Genomic DNA, 23,564 nt, shown 5'->3' on the forward strand with positions numbered 1-23,564 from the left:
ATACTACTGTGCTCAAAGGAATAATAAACTGGAGGAATTCCATGTGAACTGGAATGACCTACAGGAATTGATGCAGAGTGAAAGGAGCAGAGCAAGAAGAACATTGTACACAGAGACTGATACACTGTGGTAAAATCAAATGTAATGGACTTCTGTACTAGCAGCAATGCAATGACTCAGGACAATTCTGAAAGATTTATGGAATAAGTCTGCTACCCACATTCAGAGGAAGAACTACAGGAATGGAAACACAGAAAAAAAAAACAACTGCTTAAACACATGAGTTGATGCAGACATGATTGGGGTTGTAGACTCGAAACAACCAACCCAATGCAACTATCAATAATATGGAAATAGGTCTTTATCAATGACACATGTTAAAACCAGTGGAAATGCATGTTGGCTGGGGGGAGGGGTGGAGGCTGAAGGGGAAAGTAAGAACATGAATCATGTAACCATGTAAAATTTTTCTAAGAAACAAAATTTAAAAAAAATAAAGGGGGCAGCTGGGTAGCTCAGTGGATTGAGAGCCAGGCCTAGAGATGGGAGGTCCTAGGTTCAAATCCAGCCTCAGACACTTCCCAGCTGTGTGACCCTGGGCAAGTCACTTGACCCCCATTGCCTACCCTTACCACTCTTCCACCTATAAGTCAATACACAGAAGTTAAGGGTTTAAAAAATAAATAAATAAAGTATATCCGGATCCAGCCGGATACAACCGCGAGAGACCCGTGAGTCAGCCACCTAGAAGAACCATAGGGGGAGAGAAGGGAAACCGAGGCGCAATAAAGACAAATCAGTCTTAATTGTGACAAGGCTCGTTTATTGTGTGCAGGGAGTGGGTTTATATGCTTCTAGGGCTGGGGTAAGGAATTTTCCAATGGTTTCAGGCCATTGGTCTCGCCACGCCTATCCCGGATGAAGCTGGATAAGTTTCTATTCCTAACATAAGTTTCGTTTCTTGGGAAACCCTTCACTAAGTTTTGTTTCTATGGTCTCTATGGTTTTTAGGTTTCGATCCTTGGTCTCTGACAATTCCCCCTTTCTTTTCTTTTAAAGAGGCGATTTTGCCAGGACCGCAGCGACGGCCCCTGTCTTAGGCTACACAGGGGGAGTTACTTGGCCATCAAGGGTCAAGGACCTGTGCTAATCCCGTCATTGGGTTACCGCCCTGCCGGTGAAACGGAGACGGTCACTGTCAGGCAAGGTGTGTGGCCGTTCAGTGTCTGTTATTTCTATGTGATGGTATTGGACCATAGGGTACTTAGTGAGGGCTGAGTCAATTTTCATTTTAATAAATCCGGTCAGACGTTGGAAAGCCCAAGGGCCAAAGGTGAGAACTAGAAGGAAGATAATAAGGGGGCTAAAATGGTGGGGATCAGGGTAGAAAGCCAAGGGGAACCTTTTAGGAGATTGTTAAACCTGAGCCTTGGCCTCCCTTTTTCTTAGGGCAAGGCATTCTCGTAATTTTGCCATAGATTCTCTTACAATGCAGGTATGGTCAGCGTAAAAACAACATTCTTCTTTCAGGGCTGCGCATAGTCCGCCCTCTTTCAAAAAAAGGAGGTCGAGACCTCGCCTATTCTGCAGAACCACTTCTGAAAGAGAAGTGAGGGACTGTTCCAAGGCCGTGACAGACTTCTCCAATGCTTCTAAGTCAGATGTCATAGCTGTATGGAGAGCGGCCAGATGTTGGGCCTTTAGGAGGGCGGTGGTGCCGGTGCCAATGCCCGCGGCGAGACCACCGACTCCTAGGAGGATGGCTAGAGTAACAAAGGGCTCTCTACGCATTCTAGGGGACGGGGAGAGAAGTGGCAGGGCAGTGTCATCCGCTCGGTAAGAGATGCGGGGCCATAATTGAACGAGAATACAGAATTCAGAAGAGGTATCAAAAACCAGGAGGGCGATACATGGGGTGAGTCCAGTGTTGCAGGCCCAAAAAGTATTGTTCGGGGCCTCGAGAAAATGTGCGGAGGGTGAAAGAGGGAGGGTAGAGTAAGGCGATGGGAGGATGTGATGCAGCGGGAGGATGGCCTAGAAGTGTGTTGGGGTTCAGCGAGATAGCCAAGGCAAAAGGAGCTGTCAGGGCCATCTCCCGCGATTCCTGAAAGAAAGCAGAGAGAAGGTTCTCAGGGACAGGCCCTGGAAAGGAGGGGTTAAGGAGGAGGGCAAGGGGGAGGCGAAGAGCAGGGGGTGTTGATCATCTTGATCAGTCGAGACGGGACCCAGCGGGCGTTGTTTTCAGTAGAATCAAAAACACAAGCGGAGCCTTTACCCCAAGTGAGGACGGGGTCGGGACCGTGCCAACGCCCAGTTAGGGGGTCACGCCAAAGGACTTTTGCCAGATTGGATGTGGAATGTGGATGCCAGTGGCGATCAGCAGCGGAACGTCCTTCCGCATCCAGTGTGAGGAAGTTAAGAACCAAAAGGGCATGTGCAAGAAGCAGGGTCTGATTGCCACACAATGGGTAAAGGATTTCTTGGGACTTGAGTTTAAAAAGGGTGTTCTTAAGGGTTTGATTTGCTCGTTCAACAATGCCTTGTCCTTGTGGGTTATAAGGGATGCCCGTAACATGTTTTATGCCTAACTGAGAACAGAATTGTTTGAAGGCCTGGCTGGTATAGCCGGGGCCATTATCTGTTTTGAGGGAGAGGGGCTTTCCCATCATGGACATGGCAAGGAACATATGCTTGATAACATGCCTGGTGGCTTCGCCAGATTGTGCAGATGCAAAAAGAAAACCGCCAAACGTGTCGATGGAAACATGGATATACTAAAGTTTAGCGAAAGAAGGGACGTGGGTGACGTCTATTTGCCATAGGTGGCCGGGGAGAAGGCCACGGGGGTTAATCCCTAGATGGGGTTCAGGCAAAAGAGTAACACAAGAAAATTTAGTACAAGAGAAACTGATATTAAACCTTAACATTTGGGTATCTTTGCCAACATACTTCATCTCCAGAAATCATTTTTGGATAAGAATTGATCCTTCTAGGAAGTTTGATTCCTAAGTTGTTTGCAGAGTTGACAAGTGATGTTTCTGTTACAAAATATCCTTTTGCAAAGCTCACATTAATAGGACATCTATAAATACTTGAATTATTATTTTACAAATAAATTTCTTTATCTCCCAGATTCTGGAGGAAATCCAGAAAGTTTTGGGTTATATTTCCAAGCTCAAGATCTAATACTTCAATTGTGGTAAACTAAAGCTGCAAGCTACAAGTCATCTATCACTAACTTCATCTACTTCTCAAAGCATGTTCCCTAACAATTTGATAATTTCCAATTATCTACCTAATAGGTTGTTTGGGGAAATGGAAACTTTAATTGTATAATTTGCCTTATGTGCTGATTATGGGACTTGTCACAAAAAACAAACAGGGAAAACATTTCCTCATATCCCTACAAGACTGATCACTCAGTTATTCTTACATATTTTGGTAATAATTAACATCTCACACTTAAGTCACAAAACCTGAATTAAGGAACAGGAGTGCTGGATTGAGTAGCTTCATAGTAAATATAAAACAGGGCTGTATTATCTCCTGAAACAGATATTAGTTTGAACTCCATAACTTACAAATAACTTTAAATCCTTTAGCAATCTTTCAGTATATAAACAAAATGAATTTCAAAGCATTTACTCTTATTCCTTTCAAACCTCTCTTTAAAACAGAATATAATAGAATCTCCAGTTTAGTTTCCTTTTACTTCAAAACATTGCTACATAGCTGATCAAATACCATCAAGATTATTCTGATTCATCATTTTTTGTGTCTATTTTGCACTAGAATTCACACCTATTATTTATTTATCCATTAGAAACTCCATCTTTTGAAAATTACCAAATTCTTAGAACCTGTATTATTAAAACCCATGCATAGATTAACCACTTTAAAAATGTCTTTTGTATCATGATTACTTGCTGCTAGTTCTGATAGCACATACATTAAAAGAACATCTCATTTGAAATATCCCAAGTTAAATTCTGGAATAAGTTCTCTAACATTACAACTTTTTTTTTTTTTGTTACCACAATAAATAAATTACATTGTACCATATCAAAAATCATTAGCAATCCTCAACCCTTAAATCAATTCTTACATGAAAAATACTTCTAATTGTGGAGTAAAATCTCCCTTTTATCTTAAGGCTTAATTTTAAGTTGTCACAATATATGTTATTTGCTTTATAAATTTCCAAACCATATTTCCTTTGTATTAACTGTCTTTTATTCTCTATAATATCTGCAGTTTCCCTTTTTATTTTAAATTTATGCTCCAATTGTGGTGAATTAGGGAAACCTGAATTTTTGCACAATCATTATTGATGTTATAAAGTTGCTATTAGCTTCTTGTTCATTTTTTCACTTTACAGAGCTAAGCTGGCAAGTCACACTTGATTGGTCACTGTACCTCTCTGAGCCTGTTCACATGAAGCTATTCTACATGTTTATTCTTACCCATAATAATATTTTTTTCTTTAAACAAATTGCATGTTATTCCTTAGATCATGAATTTCTTCTAATACATTGCACATGCTTTTAAAATAATTTTATATCCTAATAAATTACAATGCTGTCCAAATTTTTTATATTCATAATATACTAGATTCCTAATGCAAAAATATTATTTTTGAATTACCAAAATTTGAAACCCTAATGTTAATTATATTTTTACCTATTACTTAATATGATGGTACAGGTCTTAGAGTAACAATTTTACATGTTCATATGTTTTCCCTAAATTCAGTTTGATAAGCATTTCTGGTAAGTCTGATCATTCCTACAGTGCAAATCCTAATAGATAGCTTTTCAATATAAGTTTTGTGCATTCTTAAATTTAACAGAAATTCCATTTTTAACTAGTAGTCAATGAATTTACACAATACCATCAGTACCTATTCAGTTCCTTAGCAAATATATACTCTAATGGGTAGAGAAAGGTCCATGAGTTTGGGGGAGAATGGGCGACGATTTTTAGCTTCTCATAGCTACTTCCTGCTGAACTGGGGCGGCGTGAATGATTCGCTCTCAACAAATAATTTTCTCATGGACCAGTCTCTGTCTAAAGGGATCTAATTTTGAAATGTAAGCCAATTGCATTGTTCTAATAATCTTTAAGTTAAATTTTTCACTAACATCAGTTTGATTAATGTTAGGTTGAACTCATGGTTGTTTAAAGAAGCTTTTTCACTCTGGGTTAAGCACTGAGCAAGACTGATGGTTTTTATTTATTTTTTGCTAGCTAGGAAAGTTAAGTTGCACTTCTATACTTCTGTACACAACTAAGAATCATTGCTTTCTCTCTCAATAAGTTTTTCTTAGATTGCATTTTAGAATCTTTTGTAATTTTCATTAGATATATGTCTCAGTACTTAACCTGTTGATAGAATTTGGTGATGGGATCAAATTTGTCCCTTTTTCTGTCTTTTGATTTCCATGTTCCCTTTCTCATGGCCAGTGAGAAATGGAAGGAGAAATGTTTGACAGATTAGTTTGTTTAACTCTTGCCTTAATAAGAGCAGAGAATAAGATTTCTTTTAACCAATTAAATTATCTTAGAGTTAAAGACATTCAGAAATTACAATGTTATTTTCTGAATTTCTCTAACGCTTCTGTCTGTCTTCCCCATTCCTCCGGAATGAATGAAGAAGAGAGAGAGAGATTTATTTTTCCCAACCTGTAACCCTCCCATTGTGATCACAGACAAACAACATGTAACACACAGACTGATCATGGACACATTTCCCGGGCATATCACACACACTCTGACAAATATAAAACATAAATTATATAAGCTAGATTTTTCTTTTCATCCTGGCAAAAGATCAATTGTTACAATTCCTATCTCCATGACTAAAGAATTCTGTGAAAAAGAATGAGTCAGAAAAGGGTTAATTCTTAAGAAGGAGCTGGCTGACATATGATGAATTTTGTTTCTTAATTACCTTTCTTCATGCTTCAATAAGTATCCTAAAATAAATACACTTTTGCTTCTTCACTTTTCTGTGAAGTGGGACTCTGATACCTGCCTGAATAATTCCAGGTATGCCACATTGCTGGAAAGATTGATATAGCTAAGTGAAAATTGTTAAAACTTTTTACATTGTCTGTGGCCATTACCAATTGGGCTCCTTCCAAGGGAAAAAGAAAAAAACTATGACAAAACTGGTTTTTCTAGCTGAAGCAAAGTAGCCAGCCGCTTCTAAAAAGGGGGGCAGAGAGGAAAATTTCTGGTCACTTTTAAATTTGCCGTTTAGTCCTAGAGAAAAATATGCTTTTCCTGGTGTCCTTCTAAGAAGGGCCCAGTGCCCTAATGCTTAATTTTGAGTAGGGGTGGGAGCTTGCTCAGGGCTCCATTCCCTTTTCCCCGAAGTCCTCTCTAAAGGATCCGGTGGTCTTAAACAAATTTTTCTTTTTTACCCTAATGCTTCTCTCCCTGAGGCTATTTTTAAATTCCTTAACATATAGGGCTTCCTTTGAGAGTGTTTTCCCCATTTTTCATTCACGCTGTCGTAACAATCACTTCCCCACGTTCTCGCCAATCTCCTCGCGGAGGTATGGAAACGGATAAACAGATCAAGGGAACGATCAGAGTACCGAAACCCTTGTCATACCAGTCACACACACACTCATTCTGGGGTATTCACTCCAAATTCCAGCCTGATTGCCTATGGGGGATGGGACGACTTACCCTGCCTCAAGGCTGTCTGTTCAGCCTCTACCCTGCTTAAGTCCGCGGCCGCGGGATGCCTCTCAGTCGTCCGGTAAGCTGCGTTCGTCAAGCCACGTGTTGGGCGCCAGATATCCGGATCCAGCCGGATACAACCGCGAGAGACCCGTGAGTCAGCCACCTAGAAGAACCATAGGGGGAGAGAAGGGAAACCGAGGCGCAATAAAGACAAATCAGTCTTAATTGTGACAAGGCTCGTTTATTGTGTGCAGGGAGTGGGTTTATATGCTTCTAGGGCTGGGGTAAGGAATTTTCCAATGGTTTCAGGCCATTGGTCTCGCCACGCCTATCCCGGATGAAGCTGGATAAGTTTCTATTCCTAACATAAGTTTCGTTTCTTGGGAAACCCTTCACTAAGTTTTGTTTCTATGGTCTCTATGGTTTTTAGGTTTCGATCCTTGGTCTCTGACAAAAGTACATTTGTTCTACTATTAATTCATACCCAAAAAGCTTTAAACTATAGAATAATATCATTGATTACCCAAGTCTAATAGGTAATACATTCCCTATCCTTATAATTTGCTCATAATATCTTCCTTTACACCCAGGTCATATATCTATTTTGATCTTATCTTGATCAGTGGTATAAGATATTGGTCTATTTCTAGTTGCTGCCTATAGAGAGCCAGCTCTATATGGTAGGGGTCCTGAGTGGCATTTAATGGCGTCGGATTGAAAAGACAAGAAACAGAAACTGAGAACAGGCAGTCTAATTGTTTAGATCATAGCTGATCCAACATCATGGATTTTTGAGTTTATTTTTATACTGGTTTCAAACAAAGAACACAAAGAAAGAGTCACAGCTGTGAAGGGGTTACAAAGAAAATCCTTGGAGGCTTCCAAGTAAAGATAGAACAGGGTCCAAGGCCGAATTCTAACAGCCTGGATATCAGCAAGCAAATTCTGAGAATTGTAAATATATTCTATAGATATCATAAATGAATTGAGTCTTGTATTTTTTATCAGGAGGACTGCACCTGGATGGAAGAAGTCCTGTCTAGCTCTGACCTTGGCTGACTTAGGAATATTCTTAGAGTTTATGGATCTTAATTTTCTTGTAGAGGAATTGTTAACCCAGTAACTGCTGGTTTGTTTAAAGCTTTCCAATGGGACTTATAATATTATTAAGAAAAGGTGTGGATCTGAAAAAGAGTCAAAAGAGGAGCCTCAAATTTTTACTTTAGATGGCCCATTCTATCTGCATCTGACATGCAGTGCAGAAAAATCATACACACAGTTTTACTTGCCAATGATTTTGTAACGGGATCCAGATAAAATATCTATTACAGACTCTATTTCTCTAAATGATTCCTAATAGCCTCCTGGAGGGGTCAAGTTGTTTTTGGATTAACCTACCTGCTGGTACCAGAGCTTTTCAGGGCTCAGGTGACCAGGACCAAACACAAAGACTGCCTCAGCCTGGATTGGTCACATAGGGAATCCAGATAACAGGCCCTAAATTTGACCCTGTTTCTCCAATGGCTCTCTACAGCTGCCAAATTGCTTTTCAGTATTTGAGAAGTGAGGCCTTAATTAGAGAGACATAAAAAAAAATTGCCCCATTGTGATAATGTGTATTATTCTCCATCCTCTTTATCACTGTTTAGAGTCTTGTACCCAGAGACAGCAAAGGGACCCTTATAATCTCCTTCTGAGTAATTGTTTGACCCCCTTTACCATCTGTGGCTGAATGTTATGAAAGTCTTTGCTGCTGCTTCTGCAGCATCCAAAGTCTGTTGCCATGATTGGGCATGCCCTGATGTACTGTGCTCTATTTCCACGTGGGTATACCATCATGCTGTCCTTCTAAGTTGTTTTCAGCTGAAAAATTACTTCACCTTGTCTTTTTATGGGTTATGGTGCTCCAGAATTTGTTTTAAGGATTTATATCACAGCTTTTGGGAGGGTAATTTGATAGAAACCAGAGAGGTCCTAAAACTTTCTTCATCATCTTGGCTCTGTTCCTACAAACTATGGATTTTGAAGGGGAAAATGTTTAATCTTAAGATTGAAACCACAAAGTATTTCTTCTCTCCTTTCACATAATACACACACAAAGCTTCTGTTTAACCTAAGAAAGTTGCTAACTATAGAGATGCTAGACGTTTCACTTAAGTAAAACACAGTCCGGTAGTCATCTACCCCTCATTTCTTTAACCCAACTTGAATTGTCAATAGGTTGGATTTTTTTTCTTCTTAAACTGCCTATTCACATCCCTTGACCAATGATAAATTATGGAAAGTCCTATCATTATTAACAATGTGATAATTGTGGAATGGCTCTTATTTCTTATATATTTGAATCAGTTCCTTACATATCTTGGCAAGGAAACTGTTATCAGACATATATACTGTAAAGATTTTTCCCAGTTAAATATTTCCTTTTTCATTGTAATTACATTGGTTTTGATTGCATAAAAAGTTTTCAATATTATGTGTTTTTTCCTCTCCTTTGCCTTCCCTACTCCACTTTATAAAGAGGATGGGGATGATAAGATTAAGTGAGCAATAACACTGGTGATTTAAATTTTGCCTCCAATTCCCTCCTCCTCCAGAGACTGAGGTGAGATAACCACAATTATCTCCCTGACGTGTTAGGAGAAAGAAATTAGGTGAATATAATCTTTGAGAGAGTGAGATCAATTCCCACATAGTACTGGTTTCACTAAGTTTGTGTCTATATGCTACATAACTACCAGATAAGCTAGCCACTCCTGGGCTGGGCTCCTGAAAATGACTACCTGTTCCACACAATATTTTGGCTTTCTGAAAAGGGGGAACTGTTATAGGGAAATGCAGGATTTTAGGTTAAGTAGCAAAAGCAGACAGACCTGACAGGCAAGGCCTGAGAATTCTAATCTTGGAACTCTGGTCAGAGGAAGGACTTTCTCTCTCAGTGACTCTGTGTAATGGCAGTTGGCTTTGAGGAGTAAACTGTCTGATGGAAGAGCCTGGGAAAGTGGGTTATCTCTATCTACAAGTTCATCTAGCAAGTCAATAAGCTCAGGTTGAAAATTGAAGTATTATCTTGTATGGTGGACATAGAGAAATATTCATCTCCCTGACTTTACCAAGTGGATTTACCTTGCTGAGTTACCTGTGTTCCTAAGCCAAGCTGATACATCTCTGAAACAGTCAAAGGACATCTTAGTGAGAAACCCTTTTCCCTTTGACCAGCCAGTCTTTGTGCAGACTGTATGCTGTAAGTCTTAGACTAGAGTAGTAATTCCCAACCCTCAAGCCCTTGTCTTTACCAGTAGTTTGAAAGTATCAGTTGGCTCCTTTTCCCTTCATTACCTGCCCTGTTTAAACATTAAACTAACTTTTTATATTTCCTGGTGTTCTCTCCTCCAAACCATCAAGAACCCACAGAGCTTATTGTTTCCCTGACTAGTTTGGATTTCAGTTAAACTGTCTGTTACCCCAGCTGAACTGATTCTCTCTCATTCCCTACCTGTTTCCCAAATCCCCTGTGAGTTTCATTTAGTTTTATTTGTTACATCCTTTCCTTAGCTGAGTCTGTGTGTGTGCCCCACAGTATGTATTCCCTTGTGTGGTCCCAGTTTCCCAATCAGCTTTTAACACACCAAAAGTCACTCCTTGTTTCCAGGTCTTTCCTTGCTGTGAAACTCAAGCTTCTATAATGATAAGATGCCAAGAGAGACTGAATTCTTTTTTTTTAAATAACTAAAACTGGCAGGACTTTGGGAATGCCTCCACAGCCTAAGAGCTTCCCTAACATAGCTGATCAATCAAAACCAGCTACAAAATGAGTGTTCCACAGTCTTTCTTTCCAAAATTTTTCCCTCACATGTCATCAGTTTTCCAGAAGAGCCCCATGGTATTTTCAATATGGAGAGGTACCACTTTGGGACATGTCTAGACCTCTAGAATGAGATAGAGAATTTAGGACTCAAATTTTTAAAAGAATGTTAAAAATTGCTTTTACATGTAATTGGGGGGAAAGTAAAATATATTAAAATTTTAAAAAATAAAATGGCTCATTAAAAAAAAAGGGTGCCGTGATAAAAGAATGATATATACTCTTTTGAATTCCCTTTCAATAATTGCCAGAGTGCTATCATATTTAACTTTTCTAAAATTCTGTCAGATCCATAACTTCCTTCTGGCTTTGTTATTGTTGTTAGATTTCTCTAGGTTTGAAATGGATGTATAAATATCCCCAACTATTAGTTATGCTATCTGTTTCAAATTACAATTCAGTTTATATTTATATATTTAAATGCTACTCCATTTTGTATACCTCAAATATTGATATAATTTTATTATCTATTGTGTTTTTCAGCAAAATGTAACTTCTCTATTTCTTTTAAACATGCATAGTTTTACTATCTGATATCATGATTAGTTCACTTCAATCATTTTTTAGTTGCTTCCAACTCTTTGTGAACCCATTTGAGGTTTTCTTGTTCAGAGATACTAGAATCATTTTCCATTTCCTTCTCCAGATCATTTTAAAGGTGAAGAAATTGAGGAAAGCAGTGTTAAGTGACTTACCGTGGGTCACACAGTGATTGTCTGAAGTCACATTTGAATTCACAAAGATGAGTGTTTCCGACTCTAGGCCTGGTGCTCTATCCACTACAACACCAAGCTGCCCCATGACTGATACTTCTGCATTAAAAGCTGTGATGTATAATAAATTCACTTCTCACTTAAAAAAAAATTTTTATACCAAATTTCCACATAAATTTTCCTAAGTTACATGATCAAACTTATCTCCTTCCCTCCCTTCTCTTTTCCCTCTCAGTTTTGGGAGGTGATTTAATTTAGGTAACACATGTATTATCATGCAAAACACATTTCCTTATTGTTCATTTTTTAGAGTAATCTTATAAAACTGAAATCCCAAAACATAAACCCAAATAAATGAATCACATTCATCTGCATTCTGATCTGAACCATGGATAGTTTTCTTTTTCATAAGCCTCAGAATTGTCCTGGATCATTATGTTGCCAATAATTGTGTTAAATGTAATCTGTCACTAATAACGTTGCAAACAAGAATGTTGTAAATTGGAACAGCCAGGAATGTTAATATAAGAATGTTAAGGGGGGAGGGGAGATTGGATACAGTATCTTTCATTGCTTGTAATAGATTGGGCAGGTGCCTAATAGCTAATGGCTACTGAAGTTCCTTGTAACTGAATTAAAACTATGCAAGGATGACTGCTGGAGAGAGATATAAAAACTATCTATTTAATAAATATTGGAAAAGGTTTGAGGAAAGGTAAGAAAGGTAATGAAGGTTGAGGATTAGGATTGATTCCTTAGTCTAAAAGGGGATCTAAACTTTTACCCACTCACTTCTAGTTCGCGAGAACTTGCTTCTTGCTGGAGGAATTCAAGCCTCCTTACAACCTTCCTTTAAACTATCACTAAAAACCTGGGGCCTATACTAAATAAGTTATGCTAATTACTAAACCTCTCAGTTATATATAAGTAAATTCTCTGCCTCCTTAGATTTCTTTCAATTTTAAATCAGTGCAGTTATTCTCTCTCTCTGCCCACTGCCAGCCCTTCCAGGCCTAGCTAGGCTTTTTGGCCTAAACAGGTGGTAAAATGGTTTGGCCCTCGCAGCAGCCACACAAAGGAAAACCAGACTCTCTCTTTCTCTTTTCTGTTGATTTCCCCCACAAACTTATTCCAGAAACCTGTTCTCCTACTTCACCTGCCACTGGGTTATGTCAGTGTTCCAGGAAACAGAAACACCAGCACTCCGCTAGGGAAAAAACCTCCAGGAGTGTAAGAGAGAAAATTAGGTATTGTAGATATATTTTTAAAGTGTGGCTGCCAGGAATCAACAATTCAGGTTGATTCCGTAATTAAATCAGACCCAAGTGATCATCGGGTTGAGGCAAGTTTATTTACAATCAGGAAGGTAAAAGTATAAGAATAAAGAGAAAAGGGAGAGGTTAGTCCAGGCCAAAGGCCTAGACAGAGAGAAAAGGTTAAAAGCTAAATAAATGAAGCTGTAAGCCACAAGGACCAGCAACCAGATAGGCAGAGTTTGGAAGCGGCCCAGCTAGACCAAGGAAGTCAGCCTAACTTACCCACGTGACAATACAGAGTGTAAGCGTTCTGTGGTCTCAGGAGATCCTTCAGCATCGAGTTCGAACTGGAACTGCCTCCACAGGAAGTGAGTAACATACTTAAAGAGATAGTGTCCTTCGTCACTTCCTGTGAGTCCACCTCTAATTCAAATGGACAAATGGCAGTCTCTACATTGATTTGGACTGCCCAAAGGGCAGTCCCTTGTTCTAGATTTGTTACTCATTGTCACATGTGGGTAACTCGTCTCCCCTCCCCACTAGGGAAGGTGAGGATTACATCATTTCTACGCCTAGGATGGGCAGATTTTTGACTATGAATGGGCTCAAGCTAATTCCATTTACACAGGAGTCAGTTGGCAGTTGGAAAACTAACTGACTCAGGCTACCCAGAATTCCAATATGCACCCTTCTCAAGATTCTGCCTAGCCTTAAAGAAAATGTTACCCACTATTCTTTACCCTGTTCTTGGCTGCTAAGATCCCAATTACTCCAAATGATCTTCTTTAGCCCTATGGGTTAATGAATCCTAATAAGTCCTTTAATCCAACAGTTCTTTCTCTGGAGGTGGATAGCGTTCTTTTCCGTAAGTGCCTCAGAATTGTCCTGGATCATTGTATTGCCAATAATATCTAAATCTATCACATTTGATCATCCCACAATATTGCTGTTATTGTATACAATGTTCTCCTATTTCTGCTTATTTCACTCTGCATCAGTTCATGTAGGTCTTCCCAACCCTTTCTGAAATTATCCTGTTCATCATACCTAACACCACAATAATATTCCATTACCATCCTATACCAAAATTTGTTCAGCCATTCTCCAATTGATGGACAACCCTTTAATTTCCAATTCTTTGTCACTGCAAAAAGAGCAGCTATAAATATTTCTGTGCAAATAGATCCTTTGCCAACTTATTTTTTATCTCTCTAGGACATCAACCTAGTCATGGTATTATTGGATCAAAGAATATATCTTATTTTATAGTCTTTGTGCATTGCTCAAATTGCTTCCCAGAATGGTATATATCAGTTCACAATTCTACCAGTAAAGCATTGCTCAAATTGCTCCCCAGAATGGTATATATCAGTTCACAATTCTACCAGTAATGCATTAATGTGCAAATTTGGCCACGTACCCTCCAACATTTATCATTTTCCTTTACTGTCATATTGGCCAATCTGATAGGTATGAGGTAGTACTTCAGAGTTGTTTTAAAGTACATTTATTTAATCAAGAGGGATTTAGAATATTTTTATACAATTATTGATAGTTTGATTTGTTCATCTGAAAATTGCTTATACATTTGCTTTCACCATTTGTCATTTCCGGAATGGTTTTTATTTGCACAAATTTGACTTAATTCCTTTTATATTTGTGAAATGAGACTTTTATCAGAGAAACTTGTTATAAAAATGTTTTCCCCAATGTGTTGTTTCCCTTCAAATCTTGATTGCATTGATTTTGTTTGTACAAAACCTTTTTAATTTAATATAACCAAAATTATTCATTTTACATCTTGTAATAAATATTCTCTACCTCTTGTTTGGTCATGAAGTCTTCCCTTCTCCATAGATCTGACAGGTAAACTATTCTATGGTCCCCTAATTTATTTATAATATCATCTTTTGTGTCCGTCATATCCATTTTGACATTATCTCAGTATAGAGGCTGAGATATGTTATAAAGAAGTTGATAATCTGGCAGGTATCAGGTAATTTGGGTAGTGAGGATGGATAAAAAGGATACAGGTGATTTGGAAGGGGAATGAAGGGGAGAGCTGAGTGTAGGGAAGGGATGAATGAGGTGTTATATAGGAAGGTAAGGGAATGACAGGGAGTATACAGGAGGGCAGCTTAAACAGGCTTATTCCCCGAGGCTAGAGACACACGATACTGCGGAAATAGGCTGAGGTTCTTTAATCAGGGAAGGTATCTCTAAGGTATAGGGGGAGGGGGGGGTTGGGCCAGTCAAAAATGTTTTATATCTGGCTGGAGGACTTCTCTTGTTATTTCTAAGTCCCTTGAGGGAAGAGACAAAGGGCTCCACCCTGCCAGTGAAACTGATGATTACAGGAAGTCTCGGGTAGGTACTTCCTGCCAAGATGGATGCTTGCCGTTCCCTCAAGAAATAAAAAGAAAATAATTCCTTCCCTCTTTAGCCCTTGCCTTAATCTTCAATACAATGATTCACCAGGGACTTGTATAGGTAACAAAGGGGATTTATTAAAGTCAGGAATAATCAGAGGGAAAGAGGTTTTAGGTTTTCTAACTGCTGCTAGGGAGAAGGCTGGATGGTTAGGGATGGGTCACAGGAGAGGTTTAGACTGAGAGAGTCCAGCTCTCCCAGTCAGGAAGGTTTGACTGCCTTTGAAGTAAAGTATTTATCAAATAACTAAATTGGGGTTAACTTGTTTAGGATGCCCTACTTGCCTACAAAATCTAAGCCCACAATGTCCAATAACCAAGCCACCCTTCCTCCCAGGGCCCAAAGGGAACTTCAGGGAAATAGAAGGGATGTAATGGAGGGATCAGGGAGAGGTCCAGAGAAATCAGATAGGTTCAAATTTCCCCAAGACAAAATAAAAACAGGCCAATGCCGAAGCCAAAAGGCCAAAGCCAAGCCAAAAAACCAAAGCCAACAGGCTAAACCAAAGCCCAAAAAAGCCCCCAGTCGAAGCAAAAGCCAGAAGGCAAAAGCCCCGTCAGTTGGACTTCAGCCCTATTTATAGCCTCAGGATCCAACTGACTTTCTGAAGATTCTAAAACCTCCAACTGCCTTTCTGTGACAGTTTGAAATTGCAGAAGCAAAAGGCTTCTGCTAGCAATCTTGCATTACAGATATTGATCTATACATAATTTTTGCCGTATTATTTTCCAATTTACCCAGCAGTTTTTGTCAGGTAGTGAGTTCTTATACAAAAATCTGGGATCTTTGGGTTTATCGAAGATGAGATCATTGAGGTCATTTACTCACAATGTATTCCATTAACCCACCCTTCAATTCCTTAGCCAGTATCAGACCATTTTGATAATTACTGCTTTATAGTACAGTTTAAGATATGGTACTGCCAGGGCACTATCCTTCACCTTTTTTTTTTCATTACTCCTCTTAATATTCTTGATCTTTTGTTTCAGATTGTTATAATGAATAGCTTTCATCCTGGTAAAACAAAATGGGTCTTGACCTGTGTTTTCCTTTTTTTCTAAAAAGTAATCTCTAATTTGAATCTTAGAAAAGTGACCAGGCTGCTGATCAGAGATTAGATTGACAACATAAATCTATAAAATTTACAGCTTTTTAAGGAAAAACCTGCCATTGGTTGCCATTTAAAAAAAATAAAACAGTAATAATTATTTACTTTCTTTCTTTGTGGATCTCCTTGGAACTTCCTCAGATGGCTGGACTGAATGTTTTTCTAGCCCATCCTTATAGAACTGAATTCTTAAGTGACTCATTCTGAAGAACTAGGATGTCTCTCCCTCTAAGTATAATAATTCTCTGCTTAAATCTTAGATTTCATTTTACTTAAATTATTGTGGATCACCACTTTATTAAATTCTCTTTATCTCACTTTTGTCTTATCTGCAAGTATACTGCTACTACTGTCTCAAATCCCCACTTCTTGTATTTAACAACCATTTCTTTTACTTCCAGTCTCCCTTACCTCAACTACTTCCCCCTTTTTTCATACTCAGTTGGCTAGAATTAAGGACACACTTACTATGATTTCTAGCATGATATTTTTCATACTGGTAATTTCATGAGTACCAAAGGGTTTCAATGGCTGAGACTACCACTGCACCACTAAACTTCTGTCCACTTGCCATATAAGACGTATAAACATTTTTACACAAACAGATCCATTCCAAATTTTTTATCTCTTTGGGATATAGAACCAGTAGTGGTATTGCTGGATCAAAAGGCATGCATTCTTTTAAAGCCCTTTAGACATAATTCCAAATTGTCCTCCAGAATGTTTGGATCAATTCACAACTCCACCAGCAATGCATTAGTATTCCAACTTTGCAACATCCCCTTCAACATTCATCATATTCCTTTACTGACATATTGACCAATTTGCTATGTGTAAGGTGGTACCTCAGAGTTGTTTTGATTTGTATTTCTCTAATCAGGAGGGATTCAGAACACTTCTTTATATGATTATTGATAGTTTTTATTTCTTCATCTGAAAATTGCCTTTTCATATCCCTTTTCCATTTCTAAATTGAGGAGTGACTTGATTTCTTATAAATTTTATTTAGTTCTTTATATACTTGAGAAATGAGTCCTTCATTAGAGGAATGTGGTATAAATTTTTTCCCACTTTGTTGCTTCCCTTCTCATCTTCATTGCATTGATTTTGTTTATACCTTTTTTCATTTAAAATAGTCAAAATTATTCATTTTACATTTTATAATGTTCTCTATTTCTTGTTTGGTCTAAAATTCTTCCCTTCTCCATGAATCTTATAGGTAAATTATTCTATGTTCACCTGATTTGCTTATAATATCATTCTTTATGTTTAAGTTAAGTTTTTAGTTTTTGATTGCTTAAACTAAAGGTTGTTGATTGATTACATCAGAAATAACAAAGAGAGATCATTCTATCTTCACATAGGCCACCATCAATTACATGTTTTTTCTTTAGTTTCCTTGATAGTCTTCATCTTTTGTTGTTCCAAATGAATTGTGTTAATCAAGGAGCACCAATCAGGAACACACAGGATCTGACAGCCTCCACGCTAAAAGACCGCAAGGCTTGGAATATGATATTCAGAAAGGCAAGAGAACTGGGTCTACAACTAAAGATAAACTAGCCATCAAAACTGACTATATACTTCCAGGGGAAAGTATGGGCATTCAACAGGATAGAAGATTTCCAAGTATTTGCACGGAAAAGACTAGGACTAAATGGAAAGTTCGATATCCAACCACAAAAATCAAGAGAAACATGAAAAGGTAAATAAGAAAGAGAGGGGAAAGAAAGAAAATTCTTACTCTTATTTTTTAAATTTGCCTCTGTAAGGGCTTCAATAAGATCTAATTATTTGTATTCATATGTGGAGAAATGTTATGTCTAATTCTCTGTAATGAACTCTAATCACTATTATAGTTTTCACTATTATAGTAATTAGAAGAATTATTCATAGGGAGAGGTAGGAATACTATATGGTCTAAGATGATATGGGGGTGGGAAAGAAGGGGGAAAATAGTAGAGGACACCAAGAGAAACCTGAATGAATAAGAAAAATAGGATATTCTATTAGATACAAAGAGGACATGGGAAGGAGAGAGGATGAATATTATTATAAGAAGGAGAGGAAGAGAGCATTAAGAGGTAATATTTAAACCTTACCCTCAGTGGAATTAACCCTGAGAGGGAAGAGTAGCTATATCCATTGGGATATAGAACTCTATCTAACCCTACTGAGAAAGTCAGAAGGGATAAACCAAGGGGAGCAGGGGAATGGGGAGGTCAAAAAAGGGACGGGAGAAGAAGGGGGAGGGAATTCATTAGACAAAATGAATTGTGTTATTATTTTTTCTAATTCTATAAAATAGTTTTTTTGGTAGATTTATTGGTATGGCACTGAATAAGTAAATGAATTTAGGTAGTATTGTCAATTTCATTATATCAGCTCAGCCTGCCCATGAGCAATTAATGTTTTTCCAGTTATTTAGATATAGTTTTATTAGCTTGAAAAGTGTTTTATAATTGTGTTCATATAATTCCTTTGTCTTGGCAGATAAATTCCCAAATATTTTATATTTTCTAGAGTGATTTTAAATGGAGTTTCTCCTAAATCTTGCTGCTGGACTTTGTTGGTAATATTTAGAAATGATGATGACTTATGTGGTTTTATTTTGTATACTGCAACTTTGATAAAATTATTAATTATTTCTGTTAGCTTTTTAATTAATTTTCTAGGATTCTCTAAGTATACCATCATATTATCTGCAAAGAGTGATAGTTTAGTTTCCTCATTCTCTACTTTAATTCCTTTAATATATTTTTCTTCTCTAATTGCTATAGCCAGCATTTCTAGTACTACATTAAATAATAGTGGTGATAATGGGCATCCCTGCTTCACTCCTGATCTTACTGGGAAGGCTTCTGCTTTATCTCCATTGCAGATAATGCTTGCTGATGGTTTTAAATAAATGCTACTTATTATTTTGAGGAAAGGTCCTTTTATTCTTATGCTTTCTAGGTTTTTCAATAGGAATGGGTGCTGCATTTTGTCATAGGCTTTTTCTGCATCTCCTGAGATAATCATGTGATTTCTGTTAGTTTGATTATTGATATGGTCAATTATGCTAATGGTTTTTCTAATATTAAAATAGCCTTGTATTTCTGGTATGAATCCCACCTGGTCATAATGAATAATTCTTGTGATATTTTGCTCTAGCCTCTTTGCTAGCATTTTATTTAAATTTTTTGCATCTATGTTCATTAAGTAAATTGGTCTATAATTTTCTTTCTCTGTTTTTGGTCTTCCTGGCTTAGATATCAGCACCATATTTGTGCCATAAAAAGGATTTGATAAGACTCCTTCTTTGCTTATTTTGTCAAATAGTTTATATAGTATTGGGATTAATTGTCTTTTAAATGTTTGATAGCATTGACTTGTTGTTAATCCATCTGGCCCTGGTAATTTTTTCTTGGGGAGTTCATTCATGGTTTGTTCAATTTGTTTTTCCAAGGTGGGATAATTTAAGTATTTTATTTCCTCTTCTGTTAATCTAGGCAATTTATATTTTTGTGAATATTAGTCCATTTCACCTAGATTATCAGATTTTTCTCACATAAGTGGACAAAATAACTCCTAATAAGTGCTTTCATTTCCTCTTCATTAGTGGTGAAGTCAACCTTTTCATTTTCATACTGGTAATTTCATCCTCTTCTTTCTTTTTTTAAATCAAATTAAGCAATACTTTTTCTATTTTATTTCTTTCTTCATAGAACCAGTTCCTAGTGTTATTTTTTTTTATTTTAAACCCTTAACTTCTGTATATTGACTTATAGGTGGAAGATTGGTAAGGGTAGGCAATGGGGGTCAAGTGACTTGCCCAGAGTCACACAGCTGGGAAGTGTCTGAGGCCGGATTTGAACCTAGGACCTCCTGTCTCTAGGCCTGGCTCTCAATCCACTGAGCTACCCAGATGCACCTCCTAGTGTTATTTATTAGTTCAATGGTTCTATTACTTTCAATTTTCTTTATTTCTCCTTTAATTTTTAGGATTTCCAATTTAGTCTTTACCTCGGCATTTAAAATCTGTTTTTTCCCTAGTTTTTTTAATTACATGCCCAATTCATTTATCTCCTTTTTTCTTTTTTGGTGATATAAGCACTCAGGGATATAAAATTCCCCTTGAGTACTGCTTTTCCTGTATCCCATAAATTTTGATATGTTGTCTCTTCATTGGCATTCTCTTTAGTAATTGTTTCTATGATTTGTCCTTTGACCCACCAGGTTTGAAGAATTAGATTTAGTTTCCAATTAATTTTTAATTTGCTTCTTTATGAATCCTTATTGATTATAATTTTATTGCATTATGATCTGAAAAAGTTGCACTAATTATTTATGCTTTGGGGCATTTGGTTGTGTAAGGGGGAAAAGAGGGGTTTTGGTTCGATGAATATTAAAAGGTTTTGTTGCCAGGGAATTGAATGATTATCATCAATGTCCAATTAAAGAATAACCTCAAGTCAAAATGACTTTTATGGAAGTTTATTTACAAATGAAAAGAGGAAGAGAAAATAAGAAAATCTGAGAGAGGATAGGATAGGATAAGTAATCTAACATACTAAATAATTTGCTCTGGCCTCTTAGTTTAACCCAGGCAGATCTAATTAGCCCTCAGCTGGAGGGGGCTCAGCATTGAGTCCAAGGCCAGAGGGCCTGAGATGAATGAAGCCCAAGCTTCAGTCACAGAGTCTCTTTTGAGAGAGCAGTTTCTTTAGAGAAGTCCAGGAAGATTTAGTCTTTACAATCATCATGTGTAGTTCTAAGGGAAAGATTTAAGGACAGTCTCACCAAGGCCTCAGGGTCCCAGGTCCAGCGCTCCTACATGTCCAAGTCACGAACCAGAAGAGCCCCTTAAGGTCCAAGACATGAACCAGAAGAAGAACTACAGGAAGTTGTCATTTTCTTTTAAAGGGGCTTCTTTTGAGTCACTTCCTGTGCCTTCCTCTTATTTTACATGTCTAATCACAAGAGTTGTGAGGTTTTTATGCCCTGGCACAGAATCAATCTTTGGATATGTACCATGTGCTGCTGAAAAGAATATATAATCCCTTTTATCCCTATTCAATTTCCTCCAGATACCTATTAACGCTAACTTTACTAAAATTTTATTCACTTCTCTTACTTTTTTCTTATTTTATTTTTTAGTCAGGTTTATCTAGTTCTTATAGGGGAAGGTTGAGGTTCCCACTAGTAGAGTTTTGCTATCCAGTCCCTCCTTAAGTTCCTTTAGTTTCTCCTTTAAAAATCTGGATGCTATACCATTTGGTGCATACCTATTGAGTATTGATATTTCTTCATTGTCTATGCTGCTTTTTATCAAGATGTAATTACCTGCCTTATCTCTCTTAATCAAATCTATTTTTGCTTTAACTTTGTCAGAGATCATGATTGCTACTCCTGCCTTCTTTGTCTCAGTTGAAGCCCAATAGATTCTACTCCAGCCTTTAACTTTTACTCTTGATGTGTCTACCTGCCTTGAATATGTTTCTTTTTTTAATCCTTTTTTTTATTAACTTTTTTATTTTTAGAAAAATTTTTCATGGATACATAATTCATTTTTTTACTTTACCCTTCACCCCTCAAACTCCCACCCCACCATAGCTGACACACATTTTCACTGGTTTTAATATGTGTGGTCAGTAAAGACTTATTTACATATTACTGATAGTTGCATTGGGGTGGTCCTTTCAGGTCTACATCCCCAATCATGTCCTCATCAACCCAAGTGTTCAAGCAGTTGTTTTTCTTCTGTGTTTCCTCTCCTGTAGTTCTTCCTCTGAATGTGGGTAATGTCCTTTTCCATAAATCCCTCAGAATTGTCTTGGGTCATTGCATTGCTGCTAGTACAGAAGTCCATTACATTCAATTTTACCACAGTGTGTCAGTCTCTGTGTACAAGGTTCTTCTAGCTCTGCCCCTTTCACTCTGCATCAATTCCTGGAGGTCTTTCCAGTTCACATGGAATTCCTCAAGTTTCTTTGAGCACAATAGTATTCCATCACCAACATATACCACAATTTGTTCAGCCATTCCCCAATTGAAGGGCATACCCTCGCTTTCCAGTTTTTTGCCACCACAAAGAGTGCAGCTATAAATATTTTTGTACAAGTTTGTTTATCTATGATCTCTTTGGGGTGCAAACCCAGAAATGGTATGGCTGGATCAAAAGGCAGGCATTATTTTAGCACTCTTTGGGCATAATTCCAAATTGACATCCAGAATGGTTGGATCAGTTCACAACTCCACCAGCAATGCATTAATGTCCCAACTTGGCCACATCCCCTCCAACATTCATTACTCTCCCCTTCTTTCATTTTAGCCAATCTGCTAGGTGTGAGGTGGTACTTCAGAGTTGTTTTGATTTACATTTCTCTAATTATTAGAGATTTAGAACACTTTCTCATGTGCTTATTAATAGTTTTGATTTCTTTATCTGAAAATTGCCTATTCATGTCCCTTGCCCATTTATCAATTGGGGAATGGCTTGATTTTTTATACAATCAATTTAGTTCCTTGTATATTTGAGTAATTAGACCCCTGTCAGAATTTTCTGTTATAAAGATTTTTCCCAGTTTGTTCTTTCCCTTCTGATTTTGGTTGCATTGTTTTTATTTGTACAAAAACTTTTTAATTTAATATAATCAAAATTATTTATTTTACATTTTGTAATTTTTTCTAACTCTTGCTTGGTTTTAAAAATCTTTCCTTTCCCAGAGATCTGACAAGTATACTATTCTGTGTTCACTTAATTTACTTACAGTTTCCTTCTTTATATTCAAATCTTTCACCCATTCTGAATTTATCTTGGTGTAGGGTGTGAGATATTTATCTAAACCTAATCTCTCCTATATTGTTTACCAATTTTCCCAGCAGTTTTTGTCAAATAGTGGATTTTTGTTCCAAAAGTTGGGTTCCTTGGGTTTATCATACACTGTTTTGCTGATGTCACTTACCCCAAGTCTATTCCACTGATCCTATCTTCTGTCTCTTAGCCAGTACCATATTGTTTTGATGACCACTGCTTTATAGTATAGTTTAATATCTGGTACTGCTAGGCCCAATTCCTTCACATTTTTTCATTATTTCCCTTGATATTCTTGATCTTTTGTTCTTCCAAATGAACTTTGTTATAGTTTTTTCTAATTCAGTAAAGAAGTTTTTTGGTAGTTTGATAGGTATGGCACTAAATAAGTAAATTAATTTGGATAGAATGGTCATTTTTATTATGTGAGTTCATCCTACCCATGAGCATTCAGTGTTTTTCCAATTGTTTAGATCTAGTTTTAATTGTTTGGAAAGTGTTTTGTAAATATGCTCATATAATTCTTGTGTTTGTTTTGGAAGATAGATTCCTAAGGATTTTATATTGTGTCATATTGAAGCTCTGGGAGCTGAGAGTCCCACCTTGATTGACATGTGAAGACTGTTCGACCTCAGAATGATCCCAGAGGCCAGGAGGACAGGGGAGAAAGTGGTTGGCCGGAGGGGGTGGTATAAATACC

At 37.4% G+C, this 23,564-nt stretch overlaps 1 protein-coding gene across 1 annotated transcript in view; it reads left to right on the forward strand.

Moving 5' to 3' along the window:
- Positions 1–2,357: 2,357 nt before the first annotated feature.
- The window catches only part of LOC123233236 (sulfotransferase 2A1-like), a 37,543-nt gene continuing 16,336 nt past the window's right edge, over positions 2,358–23,564 (forward strand). The window contains 2 exon segments of the mRNA XM_044659386.1: positions 2,358–2,468; positions 12,407–12,501. Coding sequence (XP_044515321.1) covers positions 2,358–2,468; positions 12,407–12,501 — 206 coding nt within the window.

Source organism: Gracilinanus agilis, chromosome 2, assembly GCF_016433145.1.
Source record: "Gracilinanus agilis isolate LMUSP501 chromosome 2, AgileGrace, whole genome shotgun sequence".
NCBI lineage: Eukaryota > Metazoa > Chordata > Mammalia > Didelphimorphia > Didelphidae > Gracilinanus > Gracilinanus agilis.